At 30.1% G+C, this 18,077-nt stretch overlaps 1 protein-coding gene across 1 annotated transcript in view; it reads right to left on the bottom strand.

Moving 5' to 3' along the window:
* The window catches only part of LOC129231246 (huntingtin-like), a 231,271-nt gene that overhangs the window by 24,891 nt on the left and 188,303 nt on the right, over positions 1-18,077 (bottom strand). The window contains exons 44-51 of the mRNA XM_054865524.1: positions 15,875-16,121; positions 15,484-15,555; positions 15,300-15,369; positions 14,152-14,409; positions 13,739-13,894; positions 9,655-9,842; positions 8,468-8,588; positions 6,928-7,073 (exon numbers count right to left, since the gene is read on the bottom strand). Of these exons, the coding sequence (XP_054721499.1) occupies positions 6,928-7,073; positions 8,468-8,588; positions 9,655-9,842; positions 13,739-13,894; positions 14,152-14,409; positions 15,300-15,369; positions 15,484-15,555; positions 15,875-16,121 (1,258 nt within the window). The remainder of the gene's footprint in view (positions 1-6,927; positions 7,074-8,467; positions 8,589-9,654; positions 9,843-13,738; positions 13,895-14,151; positions 14,410-15,299; positions 15,370-15,483; positions 15,556-15,874; positions 16,122-18,077) is intronic.

The following is an 18,077-nucleotide window of genomic DNA, read 5'->3' as shown; positions in this document are numbered from 1 at the left end:
CTACTACTTTAGTAGGGTTGTGGGCACTTGGAACAGCTTACTGGAAGTGGTGGTAATGAACAAGGGGGTGGATAGCTTAAAGAGAGCCATTGATCTTCATTGGGGACTAATAAATTGACTAGGATCAGCCTAGCTGGGCGCAGAGACTCTTGCTGGTCGTCACATTTGTATTTGTATAACTCTAAGGAAACAACAAATAATGTTTTTCACTTGAATCATACAGTAAATGGAAAGTATAATGTTTTCTTTTCTCAACATCTCTTTTACACTTATTTTTGTTATTTGAATACCGTATATGCTTGCCTATAAGTTGAGAAGTTTAGTACAAAAAAGATGTTGAAAGTTATGGAGTCCTCTTATACGCAGGTCAGAATTTCTGACAATTTTCCCTGAACAATTCGTGGAAAAAAAATACTCAAAAACGTGAATATTTTCCCAATTCAATCCACCTCTTTTAAGCAGATGCTAAAGAAAGAAACACTTACACATTCTGCTATTATAATTAATAGTCTGACAGTGAAATAAAGACTAAATAATTACTGTAAATGGGTGACCACGCAAAAAGTGCGGAAATCGCTATCGCCGAATGTTCCCGATAGTCCCAAATTGATACTCATTTAAAAAACAATAATATAATATGGCTACAATGCAAAATTTTATCGATATTAATTCAAAATAAAAGCAACAAGTAAAAAAAAATTGTAACAAGAAAACTTTTTGCTAAAAATAATAAAAATCGGGAGTTTAACATAACAATGCTAATTATATTTCATTTTTTAATGAACTCTTTTAAACCTCTTACAATGCAAAATGTAAATTAAAAATTGTCAGTGTAAAGGAAGAAAATAAAATTTAACAATAAAAATAAATGCATGATTAGGATATACATCACTTAAGAAAACATAAATTTCAAGTTAAACAAAGATAAATTTAATTATTAACCAAAATTCAACGCTGATAGTTTGGTCTTCACTTAATTTCTTATTCAGAAAATAAAGGAACTTAATATGTGAGTGTATTTACATAATCATGACCCAAAAAAACTATACTTTCAGACAACTGTATCTTAGCAAGTCAGAAAGGAATATTTGAGTGAATGAATTTTTCCAGATTTTTAAGTAAATAGGAAATTGTATTAGGTTCCTTAATGTTAAATAAAGACAATGATTTCAATATTACTTTGATGACTGAAAACTTACGTTCGTGAAACATTTAACATCAAAAGATAACAATATACCAAGACACTTTTGATAATTCAATAGTTACAGGAACAAGTAGACAAACGATCAATGTCATCAATAATGATATAATATATGGATAAAATACAATCTAATGAAGAAGTGTATTATGTATAGTGAAACCTCCCTAACTGACCACCTTTATTAAATGACCAAAATATGATGGAACAGAATTTTCCCCCATTAATTTAATGCAAACTTTCTCTCCATTAAGCGACCACTCCAGATGCACTACCTTTTAAAATTACAGCATTTCCTTCCTAGAAAAATTTAAAGCAAAAAATTGTGACTTTACAATTGAATCTGGAGAAAATCACAAAAGCAGTACGTGGAAGAAATGACTAACTTTTCCTAGGAACCAGAACACTACCATATTGGCACTTAATATATATATATATATATATATATATATATATATATATATATATATACTATGAGAAGGTTTATGAGAACAAGTGATTTAAGTAACGTGGTTATCAAATTTCTGATTGCACTCCTTTCTTCTCCTAGCTTTTTGAAAGCAATTGGCATTTTTCTACATTTCCAAAACAAACAAGAAACTGCATGGTGGATGTAGCACCCATTTCACATTAATTTTAAGAATTAAAAATTTATTTAAAAAGTCTGAAAATACAAAGCGAATTTTCAACACTGATAGTAATATTTTTTTAAAACTTAGAAAGTATATTAGATTATTTGCTTTTATAACATTTGAGCATGTATTTAATGATATTGACTAATTTAAACAACATCCACTTAGCAACAACCTCCCATAACAACCAATTTTGGCAGGAACCAGAGGAGATCACTCAAGAGAAGTTTCACAGTATATAATAAATCATTTAATAATTTATACAGAAGAAACTTTATGTTCTAGTTATTCTTTAAATATTTCGTTCACAGACACAAGTGGAAAGAATCACTCTCCCACTTAACAAATTGAAATTTACACCATATAGATATGTAAAGTAGAACTCCATTATACTACAGGGATTGAGGGACATACTTTTCATCTGTGTTAGAACCTAACTGAAGCAAAATAAAACCTAATTTTTGTCAGTTGTAAACCAATAACATTAACCCCTTGAGGACCAGCGCATGGAAAACAAAGCGCAGCTACGGGACCGAACGTTCCGAAATGGAACGCCGCCATCGGCCCGAGCATTTACAGCAGTTAAGCCTAACTGAACAAAAATATTCATATAAAATCAGCATTTCAAAATAATGACTTGAAATTTTAAATTTGCTTAAACAATGTACTACTGATTACTAATTATTAATATAAAGACTATTACATTATTAGAAGGGAGTGAAATAAGTAGAATACTAAAACTTTAACTATGTGCACAAAGTTAAATAATATGTGCACAAAAACAAAGTTAGAGTTAGACATCGTGAGTGTGCAATTAAAGAAAACGAAATGTAGCAAAAAAATATGTTCCTTATGTAATTTTAATTAAAACAACTTAGGTCAACGAATTTAAACTAGTTAAATTCCCACGCAACAAGTCTCAAAATTGCTTCATAATTCTCTCGAAAACATTCCCTTTCATTCACTTCGCTAACCATTTTTATTGCAATGTTCCAATCTCCAAATAAAAAAGAATAAATAAAGAAGAACAATATCAGAAAGGATTCAAAAATAATCATAAACTTCAGTGCCGCTTGAAATCCTTCCTGTACTCTCATCGAACGGGGAATCCCAAAAGTCTGGAACACATACGCAAAAATATTTTAACCTTCCTCCCCTCCCCCATAATTTATTCAGCTAGATGTATATCTCTTTCAATTACTCGTAACAAAAAAAGAGAAGCAAAGATGCAAAGATATAAACAAGAGCAATTGAGACCTCATAAATCGTATGCGCAGAGCAGTGATTCACTGTTGTTTACATAAAAAAAATATCTATCCCATTGAGAGGTCCAAATAAGAAACTAAAGCGTGTACATGAAGGTCAAATACCATGTGACTCGAATATCATCAAAGTTATAGCCATTTAGGGCCATCTATTATCGTTTAAATATTCAATTCAATCGTTCCATTTCGAGAAAGCGTATATGTGACGCTGGGACGTCAGCGTCGATCAGAGCGCGTAGCGGATACGTGCCGCTGGGCTGATAAGAGAGGAATTGTTGTGTAGCGTCCGCGTGACGCTGGGTGCGAACGGGTTAATACTGCACAATATTGTACCCTCAGACCTAGAACTAAATATCCTGTCAAACTTTACTGATATCACATCACACATTATGGAATATAAATGATTAAATAAACTACCTTTAAATAAAAACTTAGACACTAACTAATAGTAATTATAACTTTAATATGACTAAGACACATTTTCTCAGAACATGGAGAGCAGGAGTAGATATGGAAGCGAAAGTAGATATCATCAATTAAAAAAGTTGGCCATGAGACACTACAGGCATTGTACAAATAAAAGGACATGGGACTCTTCCAATTCTTCAAATATTAAGGGACATAATTGTACCTGCAGTTTAACTGATTTTGTAGTACATCGAGGTATGGTATAATGGAGTTCTACAGCAAATATATCGCTCATTTGGAAGAAGAGTATCACAATACGAAAAAATGAAATTTTACAGGAGAAGCATTTGAAGTTTAACTCTTCAGGCAATTTGCATTACAAAAAGTAAGTTTGCTGTGCTCTCCAGTGGTTAATATTAGAACAAAAAATCTGTCATTATTTTCCAAAGAAGATAACGTCATTTGAAGGCTTTTAAGCGAAAAAAGAAGAAAATGAAAACTTTCGTATTGTGGCACTCTTCTTCCAAAAGAGCAATATATACATATATATACACAGTTGAGCTTCTTCATAGAAAAGTAAAAGGGAGCAAATAAAACTTTCGTTATAGCCATAATTTTGACATAAAAAAAGTTAAACAATGCACAATAAAACACGAAGGGGAATTGAAGCTGTTATGTTGTAGCCATAACTTTGCTATATACTGCTTTGCTATAAATGGATGCAACTGTGTATATATATATATATATATATAAACACACACAGAAAAAGCCCATTATAACTAGTGATGTGCCGGATCGTTAAAAAAGTAGATCCTCGGATACGGATCATAAGTGTCAAGATCCGCAAATACGGATACGGATCTCAAAATTTTTTTTTTTCCCCAGTTCAATTATCCGAGTGTAAAATTTGTTATGGAAGATATTCTCGTCAGGATAATGGCAGTTTCTTCAAAAAATGTCAACTGCGGCAAAAATATAATCAAGACTATGATTTACTCTTTAAAGAAATCTCCGTTAAAATTGAGGGAGAATTGGAAGGAATGGGTCAGCACTGCATTAATGCTTAGATGGAATGTGAAAAATTATTTCTAGCTTGCTCGGTAGATGTAGGTTACAGGAGCAAGAGTGTAAAGCTGCTACTGGACAGGCTAGAAATAATTTTTCCCATTTTATTTCAGCATAAATGCAGCGCTGAGCCATTCAACCGAACTTCTCCGGCCGACGAAATACAAAGCCCCCCCCCCCCCCCCCGGGAACACCTTTACAAACTATGAAATCACTACCAATCACATGTATAAAGGCTTAGAATTGCATTTAAAATTTACTTAACAAGATTATAGCTCCTACTGTACATAAGTTAAAAGTTTCAAATAAATATCAAATGCAGAAAACTTCGTTCTCTCAATTAGGGCCAACATTTTTAACGTACGGGTTAATTTTTACTACCATAATTGTGAAAAACGTTAAATCAGTTTTTAATTAATATCTCCGGTAATTAAAGTTCTACAAAAACGAGGCCAAGCTAAGAACACTTTCGATCAAGTCACCTTTTGAAAGAAAAATGAACTATCAAAATCGGTTCATCTGTTTAGGAGCTACGATGCCACAAAAAGACACAGTGATAAGCACTTTTAAAACTTATTTCTCCTTCCTTTTTGCAACAAGGGGGGGGGGTACAGATTGGCTTCTGAAATGATACCTTATAATTTAAATAGGGAATAAAACCTAATTTAAACGGAATTTAGGAGTCTTTTTTTCAAATATTTAAAACATTTTAGAATAGAAATGATCCGTTTTAGATCCGTCAAAAAAGTAACGGATACGGATCTTTATTTTTCCTCGGATATCTGCGGATACGGATACGGATATCCGGAACATCACTAGTTATAACAAGAAATAGGAAGGAGAGTTCTTGCTATTTCATGCTTCTTGTAATAAACCAACTGAAAATTTTGGTGACAAATACAACTAAAGTTTTTTTTTAAATATATATTACCTCTATTTTGCCTAATTTCTCTTTTATAAGCAGTTTTATTTTTTTGCATACAAATATTGGATTTGATTATATAATTCTGAGCTTTATGGAAGGCAGTTATTTCCACAACAGAAATATTGGAAGGTTTGCAAAATTGCCCAACAATATTCAACACCTGCATTGGCATTTTAGTTAGTGACATTTAGTGATAATATTAATTTTCTTGTCTTCTTCTTCATCTGTACAAATCTCTTCTCTTTGAATATCAAATGAAAGTGTATTAGAATCTGTTTTGTCGTAATGATAATATCACAACATTCACAAAACTCTTGAAAAGGAGATAAGAGTCAAGAATCATGCATTTTAGCAAGAAATTTAAGAAAACAAAAGAAAGATATTACATGCACTAAAGAACATGTCTTTTTCTCTGTCTCTGCTGTTGTTCATATTGTGGCAAATGCAGAAAATTAATATTTTTTTTAATGTTTAAAGCTCCTTATGAAATGTTTTCAAAATGTATCTTTAACAGTAGGCCATTGACAGTGTCTCACAAATCAGGTGAAATAATGAACTATTCACTGTAAGTCCAACTCGTCATATTAAGTTACTCAGAATGACAAGTTTTAAATTACTATGCATTAATGAAAAAAATATTGATAAGGGGAGTTTTTCAAAAATCTATAAATATGATTATAGAAAAATACAACAGTAATACTTTTGATACATCATACTGTAAATAAATTTTTGTAATATTGTTTCAGTATTACTAAAAGAAAAAGAAGCAAGCAAACTTCTATCAGTTACAATGAAAATATGACTAATCTCTGTATACAAGCGCATGCAATAGTATGACGCATTTCATACTACTAATTATATTTATTTTTGCTATAACTTGATTACTAAGGTGTAATTAATTTATTTATTTTTATGGTTTTTCTTTATGTTCAACGACAATTACGAACTAAAACTTTTTTTTTTTAAATAGAATACAGGGTTGGAATGCCTTGCTTATGACCACATATCTTGTTTATAATGAAAAATATTCGAGTAAAGAACTGTAAAATTTTACTTTACATGCTCAGTAGAACTCTTTTACTTTGGGAAAAAATTTTGCCCGATTATCTTCCTCTCTGCACACTGAAAAATATGCATGATTTTGTTTGATTCTTCAGAAATTATGGAAATATCATACCTAACAGTTTGAAAGTATGAATTTGATGTTGCTTACAATAATAAGTAATAGTTTTCTTTATGCATAAAACGAATCCATTTTGCTTTGATACATTCCTTTTACTTGTTTAAGCTTTTCATTTGAAATAACATAGGACAAAAGAAAGAGAGAGAGAGGGAGGGATGGCTAATGCTAAAAATTCATTGTTAGTACATAGAAAGTAAGGTTATTTAGATCATGGTAAAATTTGTTTTAATAATTAGTTTTTAAAATGTTACCTGTCAGCAGTGAATTTTAATAAAAGGTTTGCCTCTTTTCCAGAAAGAATTTCTGCAACAAGCAATCTCTCCAAACCATGCAACACTGTCATATACACCATAACTGATGAACTTTCATCAGAATTACTGCACACAGCAAGACTTAGCTGAAAGAATGGTATAGATTAATTTATGTTATCGTTTAAATTCAGAAAAAATATTGTTGGCTTTCTGTTTATTTTTTGTGAGTAAAACAAAAAAAGTTATCATCACACAAGAACTATGAAAATAAGGAGCCACTGACTTCTGAATCTCTATCACAATCCAAAGGGCTTGTGTCTCCCAAGTGGCATAAGACAACAACATAATTTTGAAACCGCTAACACAGCATATTCTGATTTTAAGAAGTGATGCCATTGCATTGTATTGTATTTTTAAACAAAAAAAGAAAATTCCTAATTCTATAATAAAAGTTAATGGGTATGATATTTAAAACCTTAACATTTTAAATAGACAGCAAGAAATAAAATCCTAATACCAAGTAACAAATCTGTCAGAAAATGAAATTTAGACACATTGCTCTTTGTTATCTCTTGCTGCTCCCCCCCCCCTACGGCATGTAATGTAGAAGTACCTTCAAGAGCAATAGCACCACCCAAGTGATGACATACCTTCTCCCTAACAAATGATGCCTCTCTCCAGGGGCACAGCCAGAATTTCATTACAGAGAGGGTCTAACACACACATACATATAAAGTTTTTCAAAAAAGGGAGAGAAAAACTCAGTCCAATAACACCTGGCCTTAAATTTGATTTTGCCTAAAATCCCTTAACAGTTTTGATTTTTAAAGCGCTTAAACCCCAACCCTCTCTTTCAGACCATGCATTGGCTTTAAAAATTAGGTCTTACCAAGAATTATAATGAAAGTGCATTTTGGCAAAATATGAGTATTTTTTAAAATTATAAGATAAGTTTTTAAAACAGAAAGGAGCAAAAATTTTATGTTTCTAAATTTTCCATGCATTATACATAACGTATCGCATGCACTCAAATTTCAGTTTTTTTTTTTTACATTATACAAGTAGAAAATTTGTGCATGAAAAACTGAAAATTTTCATTTTTGAATTTCCTTACTCATTTCAGGGAGGGTTTAGACCTTATAGACCCTCGCCTTACCTATGCCACTGTCTCCCTCCTTCCCTCCCAGAAAACAAAATTAAGAAAAGTGTCAGTGTAAGTTATTGAAATTTGATATGATTTCATAAGAAAAAATACTAAAAACGAGAAATTTATAAGCTTGAACATAAGCCAGAAATAGAAATAAATGAAAATGAGATGTGTAGATTACACAGCATATATTCATACATTTCTATCATCTATGAGGTACTTCAAAGAATTTTAACATATTGTGAAATAATTTTCTAAAGAACACTCAATCTAGTTTTATTTTTCTTAACATGAAAACTAAAAATGACTTAGGTCCACAAATAGGAAGTAGATTAAATATTTCTTAGTACATTTTTCAATCTTAAATAAATCTAACACATAAATAAATAATACCTGATAAATTTTTTGACTAAACTCTTCTTCAGAAATTTCTTCTAAATAATTTTCTATAATATAAAATGCCACTGCCCACATTATGAGGATATGATCCTCATTTTGACTGCAAAGCTTTGTCCTGTAAGGAACATACAATTACTTTATGCAAAAGGTAACACCAAATAAATAAAAACTTATCATAAATAACAATAAAAATTCCATAGCTTTACATCAAAACAATTAAGAAATTAATGCACTTTATAGAAGCCAGTTATGCTCCCATATACATATTGTACCAATAACTCTCTTTCCTTCCTAAATACAGGTTCTTTCTAAATCATGGCTCGTTATAAGCAAGTTTGAGTGCAATTTTACTTTCATGTATTAAATAACATATAGATTTTTGCTCTATTCTATTGTGAGATAAAACTTTTACTAGTATAGCTATATAAGGGAAAAAATCTTGGAAATCACTACTAGAAGAGTGGGGTTCAAGCCAAAAAACCTGGATAGCATTTTAAACATTTAAGTGTGTTTCTGGCAATATAGCCACATACCACCACATTTCCTTTCCTTTTTTTTTTTGGAAGGGGAGGAGGGGACATTTAAATTGTTTAAGGGTTGAGAATCAATGAATGATTCTATTTTTAAAATACCTGAATAAAAGAGCTATAAAATGAACTGAATCATGACTCTTTCAGATGTTACAATGAAGAAATAACTTCAACATTTTACGGCTCTAAATGCAACATGCACACCTTTTTTCTTTCTTAATACAAAAGGTGAGAAATAAAAGATGTTAAAAAAATATAATGTAGTTTTAATGATGCTGACAAAAACAGAAAATATATATATATATATATATATATATATATATATATTTATATATATAACACTTAAAATAAGTACACCCAGCTATAGAATCAAGAAATATTTTCATACCAGTTAATCAGAAATAGTAAGTGAATATTTATTATGTTTTCTCATAACTTTTTGATCAATATATGTAACTAATTATTTATTAATTATTTACACCCAAAATAGTTCTGATAAACAAAATTTTTGAAAATATACTGGTGCTATTTCGAAATTTTTATCTAGTTTTCATTTTAAATGGTCCTTTGATTTTACTTAAAAGGGATTTTGCTTGAAATAGTGGACTACATCTCAAACACCAATATGATCAAAACACACATATTACTTACCCATCAAATGCGTCAAGATTAGTTAAAATATATTCAGTTGCTATTGGTAACAGAGGGGAAGTTTCATCACCTCCACCATGCTCAAGTACATAGAGAAGTCCATGCAAGGTTGATATCTTGGTTGGAAGGTATGTACTTTTCAAACAAAGTTCTAGAAGCTTTTTAAGTTTATCTAAAACATCAGGCTCCTGAAAAATGAAGGGAAAATAACATATGAATAGATAGTTGACAGTACAAATGAAATAATTTAACTTACACCCATGCTAGACTAAAGTGCATTATATGATACCACTTTTAAATGGATGTTCTAATGAGAATAATAGAAAATTTTCTTCATAACACTAATCACATTTAATATTTATTTTCATTTTTGAAGGAAAAAAGTATTTTACATGAGGAATTTCATTATAGTTTTTTAAAAAATTGCTTGCAAGTTTCCTATCTTTTTTTCTTTTTTTTTTCAGTTTTCCTTCAAGAACTTCTGGAATTTAAAAATCAGTATTATAAATCTCATAATTGCATATTACAATGTTTTCAGGTGTTCTCCAATATTTAAACATCTCTGTATCATCCTCAATACACCTGCTTCCAACCAAACTCACTTCCTCAATTAACCCCTCAACCACCCGAGTAGTTTATTTGCTTACATTATCCTACTTTTTATTACATACTAGAAAATCTCTCATCACGATATTATGGGTGAAAATTTCTTCTATATATAAACAAAGCAATTGCCTGTTAGGGGATATTTTTTGATAGTTGAAATTTTAATATTAACTAAAGTGTATTAATCCTCAACTTTTGTAAAAAGCGTTCATGTTGACCACTTTTTCGTTTCTTCATTCCCCTGAAATGAGTCTTATCAGTAAAACAGTTAAATTACCGGATCCAGTTCAGTCTTATCATAATAAAGCCTTTCCCTGCATTATTGTCAAATCATCATATTGTGACATGAGTTTCATTGTTGATGACGTCAGGAGTGTTAATCGATCACTGGCTATTATATTTATGAGGATTCTGAACATTGGCAGATTTTAAGCCTTTTCCCTATATCAGAAAGTTCAGGAACAAAATGCCCTTTAATCAGAAACAGTCAACTTCCTACAGTGTGCAATGCTTAGAACCAAAGATTTTGCAGATTATAGCATTTTGTTAGAAATGGAGAATGTTTTTCTTTTAACTTTTTACTTCAGTGAATGTTTCTAAGAAATATAAGAGTACTTTAAAAATAATAAAAATAATAAAAAACTGGCCCATCTGCTGAAGTTAAAAAGATAAGCCTTTTTTTTTCTTCAAAAATAACTAAATAAGTTACTCAATCTGTTGATTTCAACCATTCTTATCTTAATCTGGAAAATTTAATTATTTTAATGAAAACAATTAAGATACAAAGTAATTAACGCTATCTTCAAGTATGTTTTAATGCAAAATGATTAAATTCAACATGAGCTGCTATTAACATATTACATAGCAATTGCAACTCATCAATTTTTATTCACAAGTTAGCTAAACAAAGAAGTGACAGTTATTTGTTTTAAAATGCTATTTTTGTTTCTCTCATGTTTTTGTTGAAAATGACAGTCATTACTTCTTACTGATACACACGATTTTGTCTTCGAAAAAAAAAAAAAAGATATTTTTTTCCCAGTCAGATACCTTCCATTTATGAGAATCTTTCCTCATTCGTAGAATTCATTCAGACATGATGAGACATTCATTCAACACATCATTAGATTCCTTTATCAGTAACTTTTTAATCCACATCTTTTTCATTCCACAAGGTTTAATATTCTAAGCTTTTATGCTACTCTCAATGGGATAGAGAAAAATTAAGTTTATAACAGGGTTGGCTTTCTGCGGCAGAAACTAGTTTTTGCCATGCCAGTGGCAGAAACTGGTTATAACCAGTAAAAACTGGCAGAAACCGGCAAAAACTTAAAAGCTTCTTTAATACCTTTAACTTAACTTTTAAAGTAATTACTAAATAATATTTGTTTAAATAAACTGAGATATCAAATTTCATTTCATCATTGTAAAAAATAAAATCCTATGCTAGTTCCCTTGATTTAGTTTAGAAAGAGAACTTTTGAATTGCAGATGCTCGTAATATTTGGATTAATCTGACAAAGGACAAAAATCATATGGGTCCTTAGAAAAGAAGAGTGACACACAGAATTAAACAGGCATTACCGACTGTAATTAGCTTGCTTTTATGCTTCATCTAAATTGCTTGTGATTGAAATTATCACGTGCTTCAAGAAGAAAGTGTCAGAATTTTACTTGCCAATATTGTCCTAGATTTTGTATGTACCTAATGTCCCAACTACGCAAAACAAATTGGCTCCATTTCTTGAAACTTATTTTTCTAGTCAAATTTTTACCACTTTCCCAGTTACTACATGGTGGACCAGTTTGAAAAAATAAACAATAGATGAAAGTTTCACAAGTATTGCTTGTTCCTTGATGCATTGCCTGCTAGCATGGGTGCCACTCTGAAAATTGGCCAGGACTGAAAAGTGTGTGGCTCCATTTTGCGACACCAAAATGTTAGCGCTTAGTTTGTTTAATGTTTTAGACATATATAATGCTAATTTTTGATGCTGTGACTATATATTGTAACCAAATTGTAAGATTAAGAAAAAATTAAAATCTAAATAAAAAAATAACATATCATTGTCCGAGATTTTTAGGAGGTAAAAGCAGAAAATGAAACTAATAACAAAATACAATAAAAAAAACTTACTATTTGCTACTGCAGGAAAAAAGCTTCAGATTGTATAGTTCATGTTACATAAATAGTTCATATATCATTCAAAAAAATGGTAATTAAAAAAAATCAGGTATGAGATTCTTGGCTATAAGATGCATTGCGATAAAAATTTTAACAAAATTTTCCAGATTAAGATAAGAATGGTTGAAATCAACAGATTGAGTAACTTATTTAGTTATTTTTGAAGAAAAAAAAAAGGCTTATCTTTTTAACTTCAGCAGATGGGCCAGTTTTTTGTCCTCAGAATAATAAAGCCTTTTTTGAGAGTGAGAGATTCAAAATTAAAGATTTGTTTCATCTATAAAAATAATTTTGAAGATGGAAAAAAAAAATCCGATGTCAAAATTTTTTGAAAAGACGGAATTCTGTCCCTTGGACGGAAGTGTGGCAGCCATGCCTGCTAGCTCTTCTGTTAGAAGAATATTCTTAAGTTCCTTATTTGTGCACATTAAATTGAGAAACTCTTTAGATTTTTGAAACCACCTTTTCTAAGAGGCAACTGCAGGGTCCAAACAATGTAACAATTGATTGTGCTTTAGTTAAAAAATTATTTTTTCCATGTATTTTCTTCTGGGTGTCAATAATTATTTTTTTGTCATTTTGTGAGTTTTTGCCAGTTTCTGCCATAAATGGTTTTTGCCATGCCAGTTTTAACCGGTTTCTTCCAGTGATTTTAAACTGCCTCGGCAAAAACTTGCCAACCCTGGTTTATAATTCTAGTTTCTAAACTTCATAGAGAGAAAAGGAAAATTAAACTATGAATGTGTAATGAGCTCTTCTATGAATAAAAATAACAAAATAAAACTACAAAAATTTCAATAAAGAATCATGGGAAAAAATGTTTATCATTCGATGGATCTATCAGTCACTAATTACTCAATAGTTTTAAAAATTTCACTGAGCTCACTGAGTACACAAAATATTCACTGTTGGCCACAAGTGCGGCAAGGTAAATATATAAATTTATAAAAATAAATCTCTTTAAAAAAAATTGAAAAGGAAAAAAAAACTTTATGAGATTACAATTACAAATAAATTTTGTACTGAGCAAAAGAAGTTATAAGGCTCAAAAAACAGTTGCACCTTCTCCATGACTTCAGTCATTTTGCAGTACCATGAATAAAAAAAGATGCCGTGATATTTATTCATTTGACATTGTTACTTATTTTCCAAAAATAAAAATAAATAAATAAAATACCTTGCACATACATTTCCATAGCATTCAATTTGATATAAAATAAAGTATACAATTTGAAAGTTATGACAATTTTTTTGACTTGCTACATGATTAACATCAAAACCAAATTTACTCACAATTCCAAGAACAGCAGCACCTTTACAAATTCCAAAGATCAGATACTGCATTATTATTTCATCTTCTATAGGATGAATTTTTTGCACTTCTAAAAATGTGTCCAACATCCATTCAAATTGTATTTTTTCCATAAATATGTCTGATAAAGCAACAATCTGCAAAAATATAAATTTTTTTATATCAAAATGTACTGTGGTTATCAAATTTATGCCTTGTTTATAAGACCATGAAAAAATTTTTTGGTAAGATTATAACAAAATAAATATAACATTATAAAAATAGCTCATTTACACTTTTTGTAAATGAATGTGGATGTATGAATAATAATTCTTGGAACTTCTTTCACATAGAAACAATTTTATAAGAAAACCAATTTTATGAAATGGAAAACTATAATTTTTGGTTTGCTTACTGATTTAACAACTTCAGTGAGTAATGTCAAAGGTGGACGGGTTTCAGGTGATAACCACTGGCTGTACAAATCAAGTAAAAAATGCAAACATGAATGAATGTCTAATCCAAGGTTGGACAAACATTGTTCTCTTTGTTGAAAGCTTACTATTCCACCTATTGCAGAAAGAGGACTTGAGTTTGATGATGCAGATCCATCTTCTAGCTCTTCACTTTCTTCCACAAGCCCAATAGCAGCATTTAGATACTCCAAAGACACCTAAAAGCATAATGCACTTTTTAAGGAATTAAAACTCCACATTAAGAGAAATAAGTGCCACATACTAAGAAAAGAATGCCGCAGGGTATACTAAAAATTACAATTTAAAAAAAAGACTATTTTCTAATTGATGTTCTTTAATTTATACAAAAATGTTCTCATTCTAAGAACCACCAGCAAGTAGGTAGAATTTTTCACAACGACATGCACAAATTTACACACTAAAAAGTTATTTATGAATACACTAGCTTGGTAACACAATCAGAATTTTCAATAGCGAGTAAGTTTTAAGCCTCAAAATTTTTCAGTTGAGAGTTCAAATTTATTCAGCTAAAAATCCCAATTTTGTGGGAAAAATTACATAGTTTCTTTTGAAATAATTCTGTTATTACTTTATCTGCTGACAATTCTTCGTTCATGGCTTCATTTCATGAAAATTGTTCTAGTTGAGCTTACCCTAATTTCCTAATTTGCCTCAGAGAAAGTTTTTTTTTTTTTTTTTTTGAACTCAGTTTTACCTTCAAAGAAGTTTAGTATTTGTATATGCATTATTTTGAGGCAAAATTATTTGAAAAATAAGTTTCAATTTTACATTTGATGATTGTTTTTGCATATTCCATGTAGCCTACTGGCTAGGATGGCTATCTTTCATCCATTTGACCCTAGCATTGAAAGAATCTACCACTTCTCTCAGTCTATGCCACAGTCCTAAGGCATTAAAAGGGAGGGATTTAGAGAAAAGTTTTGGGTTGATATTAGGCTATTGGGTATGCTGACATTAGGATTTTTGTGGACTAATTTTTTAAAAAGTTGGTCAGTAACAACATTTAAGTTTACAATAATTCCAATGTTTTTGAAAAGTAATATTTCATTAAGGAAGAATGTCTTACTTGACTTAAAGAATATGGATATGGAGCGGCAACTCTTTCTGCATTAACATTTAAAATCTGCTCTTCAATTCTAATAGAAATGAGACAAAACATTGTTAGATTAACAATGAAGAGATTAACATTGAAACAAAAAAAATAATAATTGGCACTTCAAATTTAATGTTGATAAAATTGATCAAATTACCTATCACAATGCAGAACTTTTTGTATTGCTGTATGAATAGGTATTCTAACTGACATGAGTTTTTTCCCACACCTGTGAAAAGAAATATTTACATAGATACTTTGGGCTGAGGAAAAGTTACATTTGTACACTAAAATTACAATCACTGCACATAACTATCTCAACTACAATACAATCTTAAAAAGTCATTCAACTTAAAGACAATCTGTTTTCAATAATTTATATTTTAAACATTTCCTTTTTTTGAAAATATTTCATCTTTCAATAAAATCAAGGCCAATGATGAATTAAAGCTGTGATTTACAATTTATTTTTAAATTTTTTAGATAAAACTAAAATATGTTTCAATATCATTTTTAAAGAAATAACCAATATATTTGATGACATTTACTTAGTGTGCTGAAATGCTAAGGGTTTGTCTCGTGGCTGGATGAGAAAGTAACTATTTTGAGGATTTCCTGGTTGCGGCAACAATAATGTTTGTAAAAGCAGAGATGTTATACTTTTAACAGCTAAACAACTTGTTCTGATCCTTTCTTCATCTTCTTCTCTGCTACTTTTGTTATCTACGGGTGTTGCACTTAGAACACCAAGTAGAGCCATCCACGTTTCTTCAAATTGCTGTCGGGAAATCCAACCTAACATTTGAAATAAACATTTTATGAGCCAACTCATGAGGGGTAATCAGAAAAACTAAATTTCTATTTTAAATATTTTTATCTACAAAAGAAAAAAGAAGGTTCAATTACAATCATGATTTCATTTTAGGTATAGTTAAAATTGAGTCTATGTTCAGGTAGTGTCTGTTCTCGAAAGTTAGAATGTCATAACTTTCAACGATGTTGAGTCTCAGAGAAAATAATCAACTTCAACCCCTTGAATTTTAAAGACCAACTATGACTGCTTCAAACATAAATAGTTCAATTCTATTCCAAAAAAGGCAGGCAGTTCTGAAATTTTACACATGTCCATTACATTTTTTTTTATCATTACTTCAACATTATTTAACCATATTTTCTTAGAAATCATAAAAAATGATGAAATTATAAAAGATATAATCCATGTTTTTTTGAATTTGAATATAAATTTACATAAAACTTTCACTGTTCAAAAAAAAAAAAAAGGTCGGTAGCTTTTTTTTTTTGTTCGGATTACCAAAAATTATCCATATAAGTTAAATCATCAATCAGCCATTAGTTTTGAATAAAAAATGATTTTTGTAAATTGTGAGATTCTAAACTGCAAATTTAACTTATTTTTTTAATTTGTTACATGCGTTTACATATGTGTGTATACATATAGACACATACATAAAATGAATATATATTAAATTTTTAATTAAACATTTTTACTAATTGATATTAGTAATATATACTAATTCTGTTTTGTGTATACATTTACAGTGTCAATGAGAAAAGTAAATACTTAGGTGCTTAATTATCTTTGAAATTGCACCAACAAAGTTAATGTTTTCAAGTAGGATACTGAACATAAAAAAAACGTAAACAAAACAAAAAAAAAGCACTCAAGTGCAAGTATAATTAATTTTTAAATTCATAATCCTCAAATACAACATTGAAAAATGTTTAGAGAAATAAGCAACATGAAATTTAAAAATTTGAATTGTTTCGTTACAAGCAGTATGGAAGAGAGAGAAAGTTGATTAATTTTTTCCCCCTTAAAGTAAGTGTTCTTCTGGAGCCTTACAAAAAGGTTTTGAATGGTGAGCACTTTCCTTACTCCAATACAAACAAGCCTTAGGAAAATTAATGAAGCCCTAATTACACCTGGTTTCCTAGAGGTGTTTGAAATTATCCCAATAATGAACACCAGCTAGTGTCTACATAGAAACTTGGTTTTATGTCAAGATGAGTAAAATCAATTTGAACTGTTATTATTCACTTTTAACTATATTGGCGCATTTTGCTTCTCAGATTTCAGAAAAGTTGTCAACAGTTTTTATACATAATTTCCGATTGTTTTCCAGTCTGCAAACCATTTTGGTTGTCCAACCTATGAGGATCAGAATAAGTTTAAGGTGCTATTAAGTAAATAAGTTAAGTTGAATGGTGAGCACTTTCCTTACTCCAATACAAAAATTCCTTAGGAAAAACAAACGAAGCCCTAATTACACATGGTTTCCTAGAGGTGTTTGAAACTATCCCAATAATGAACACCAGCCAGTGTCTATATAAAAACTGCGTCAAGAAGAGAAAAACCAATTTGAACTACTTTTACAGTAAACCCTCGGTTTACAGGGGGGTTACGTTCCATGGAAATGCCACATAAATCGAAACTGCGTAAATTGATACTTAACCGTTTAACCGCCGAACTATTGACGGATGATCAAATTTGAGCAATTTTTTGAAATTATGTCTATTTATGTCTAGTAAATACAGAAATAAAATAAAATTTCCAGAAAAAAAATTTTTACTATGATTTTCAGTTTGTTCCATTTTTGGAACATTGGCGTTTTGCATGAAGTTTTTTTTTTCAGAGAATTTTTTTAAACTAAGAGGTTTTGAATGCGGTTTTTATCTTAGCATACTTTATTGCGGAAAAAATAATATTTTAAATTGCATTTGTGTACATAT

The sequence above is a fragment of the Uloborus diversus genome, chromosome 10 (genome assembly GCF_026930045.1).
Source record: "Uloborus diversus isolate 005 chromosome 10, Udiv.v.3.1, whole genome shotgun sequence".
NCBI lineage: Eukaryota > Metazoa > Arthropoda > Arachnida > Araneae > Uloboridae > Uloborus > Uloborus diversus.
Note: the sequence above shows the minus strand (reverse complement) of the source record. Positions and strands in the feature narration are given on the sequence as shown.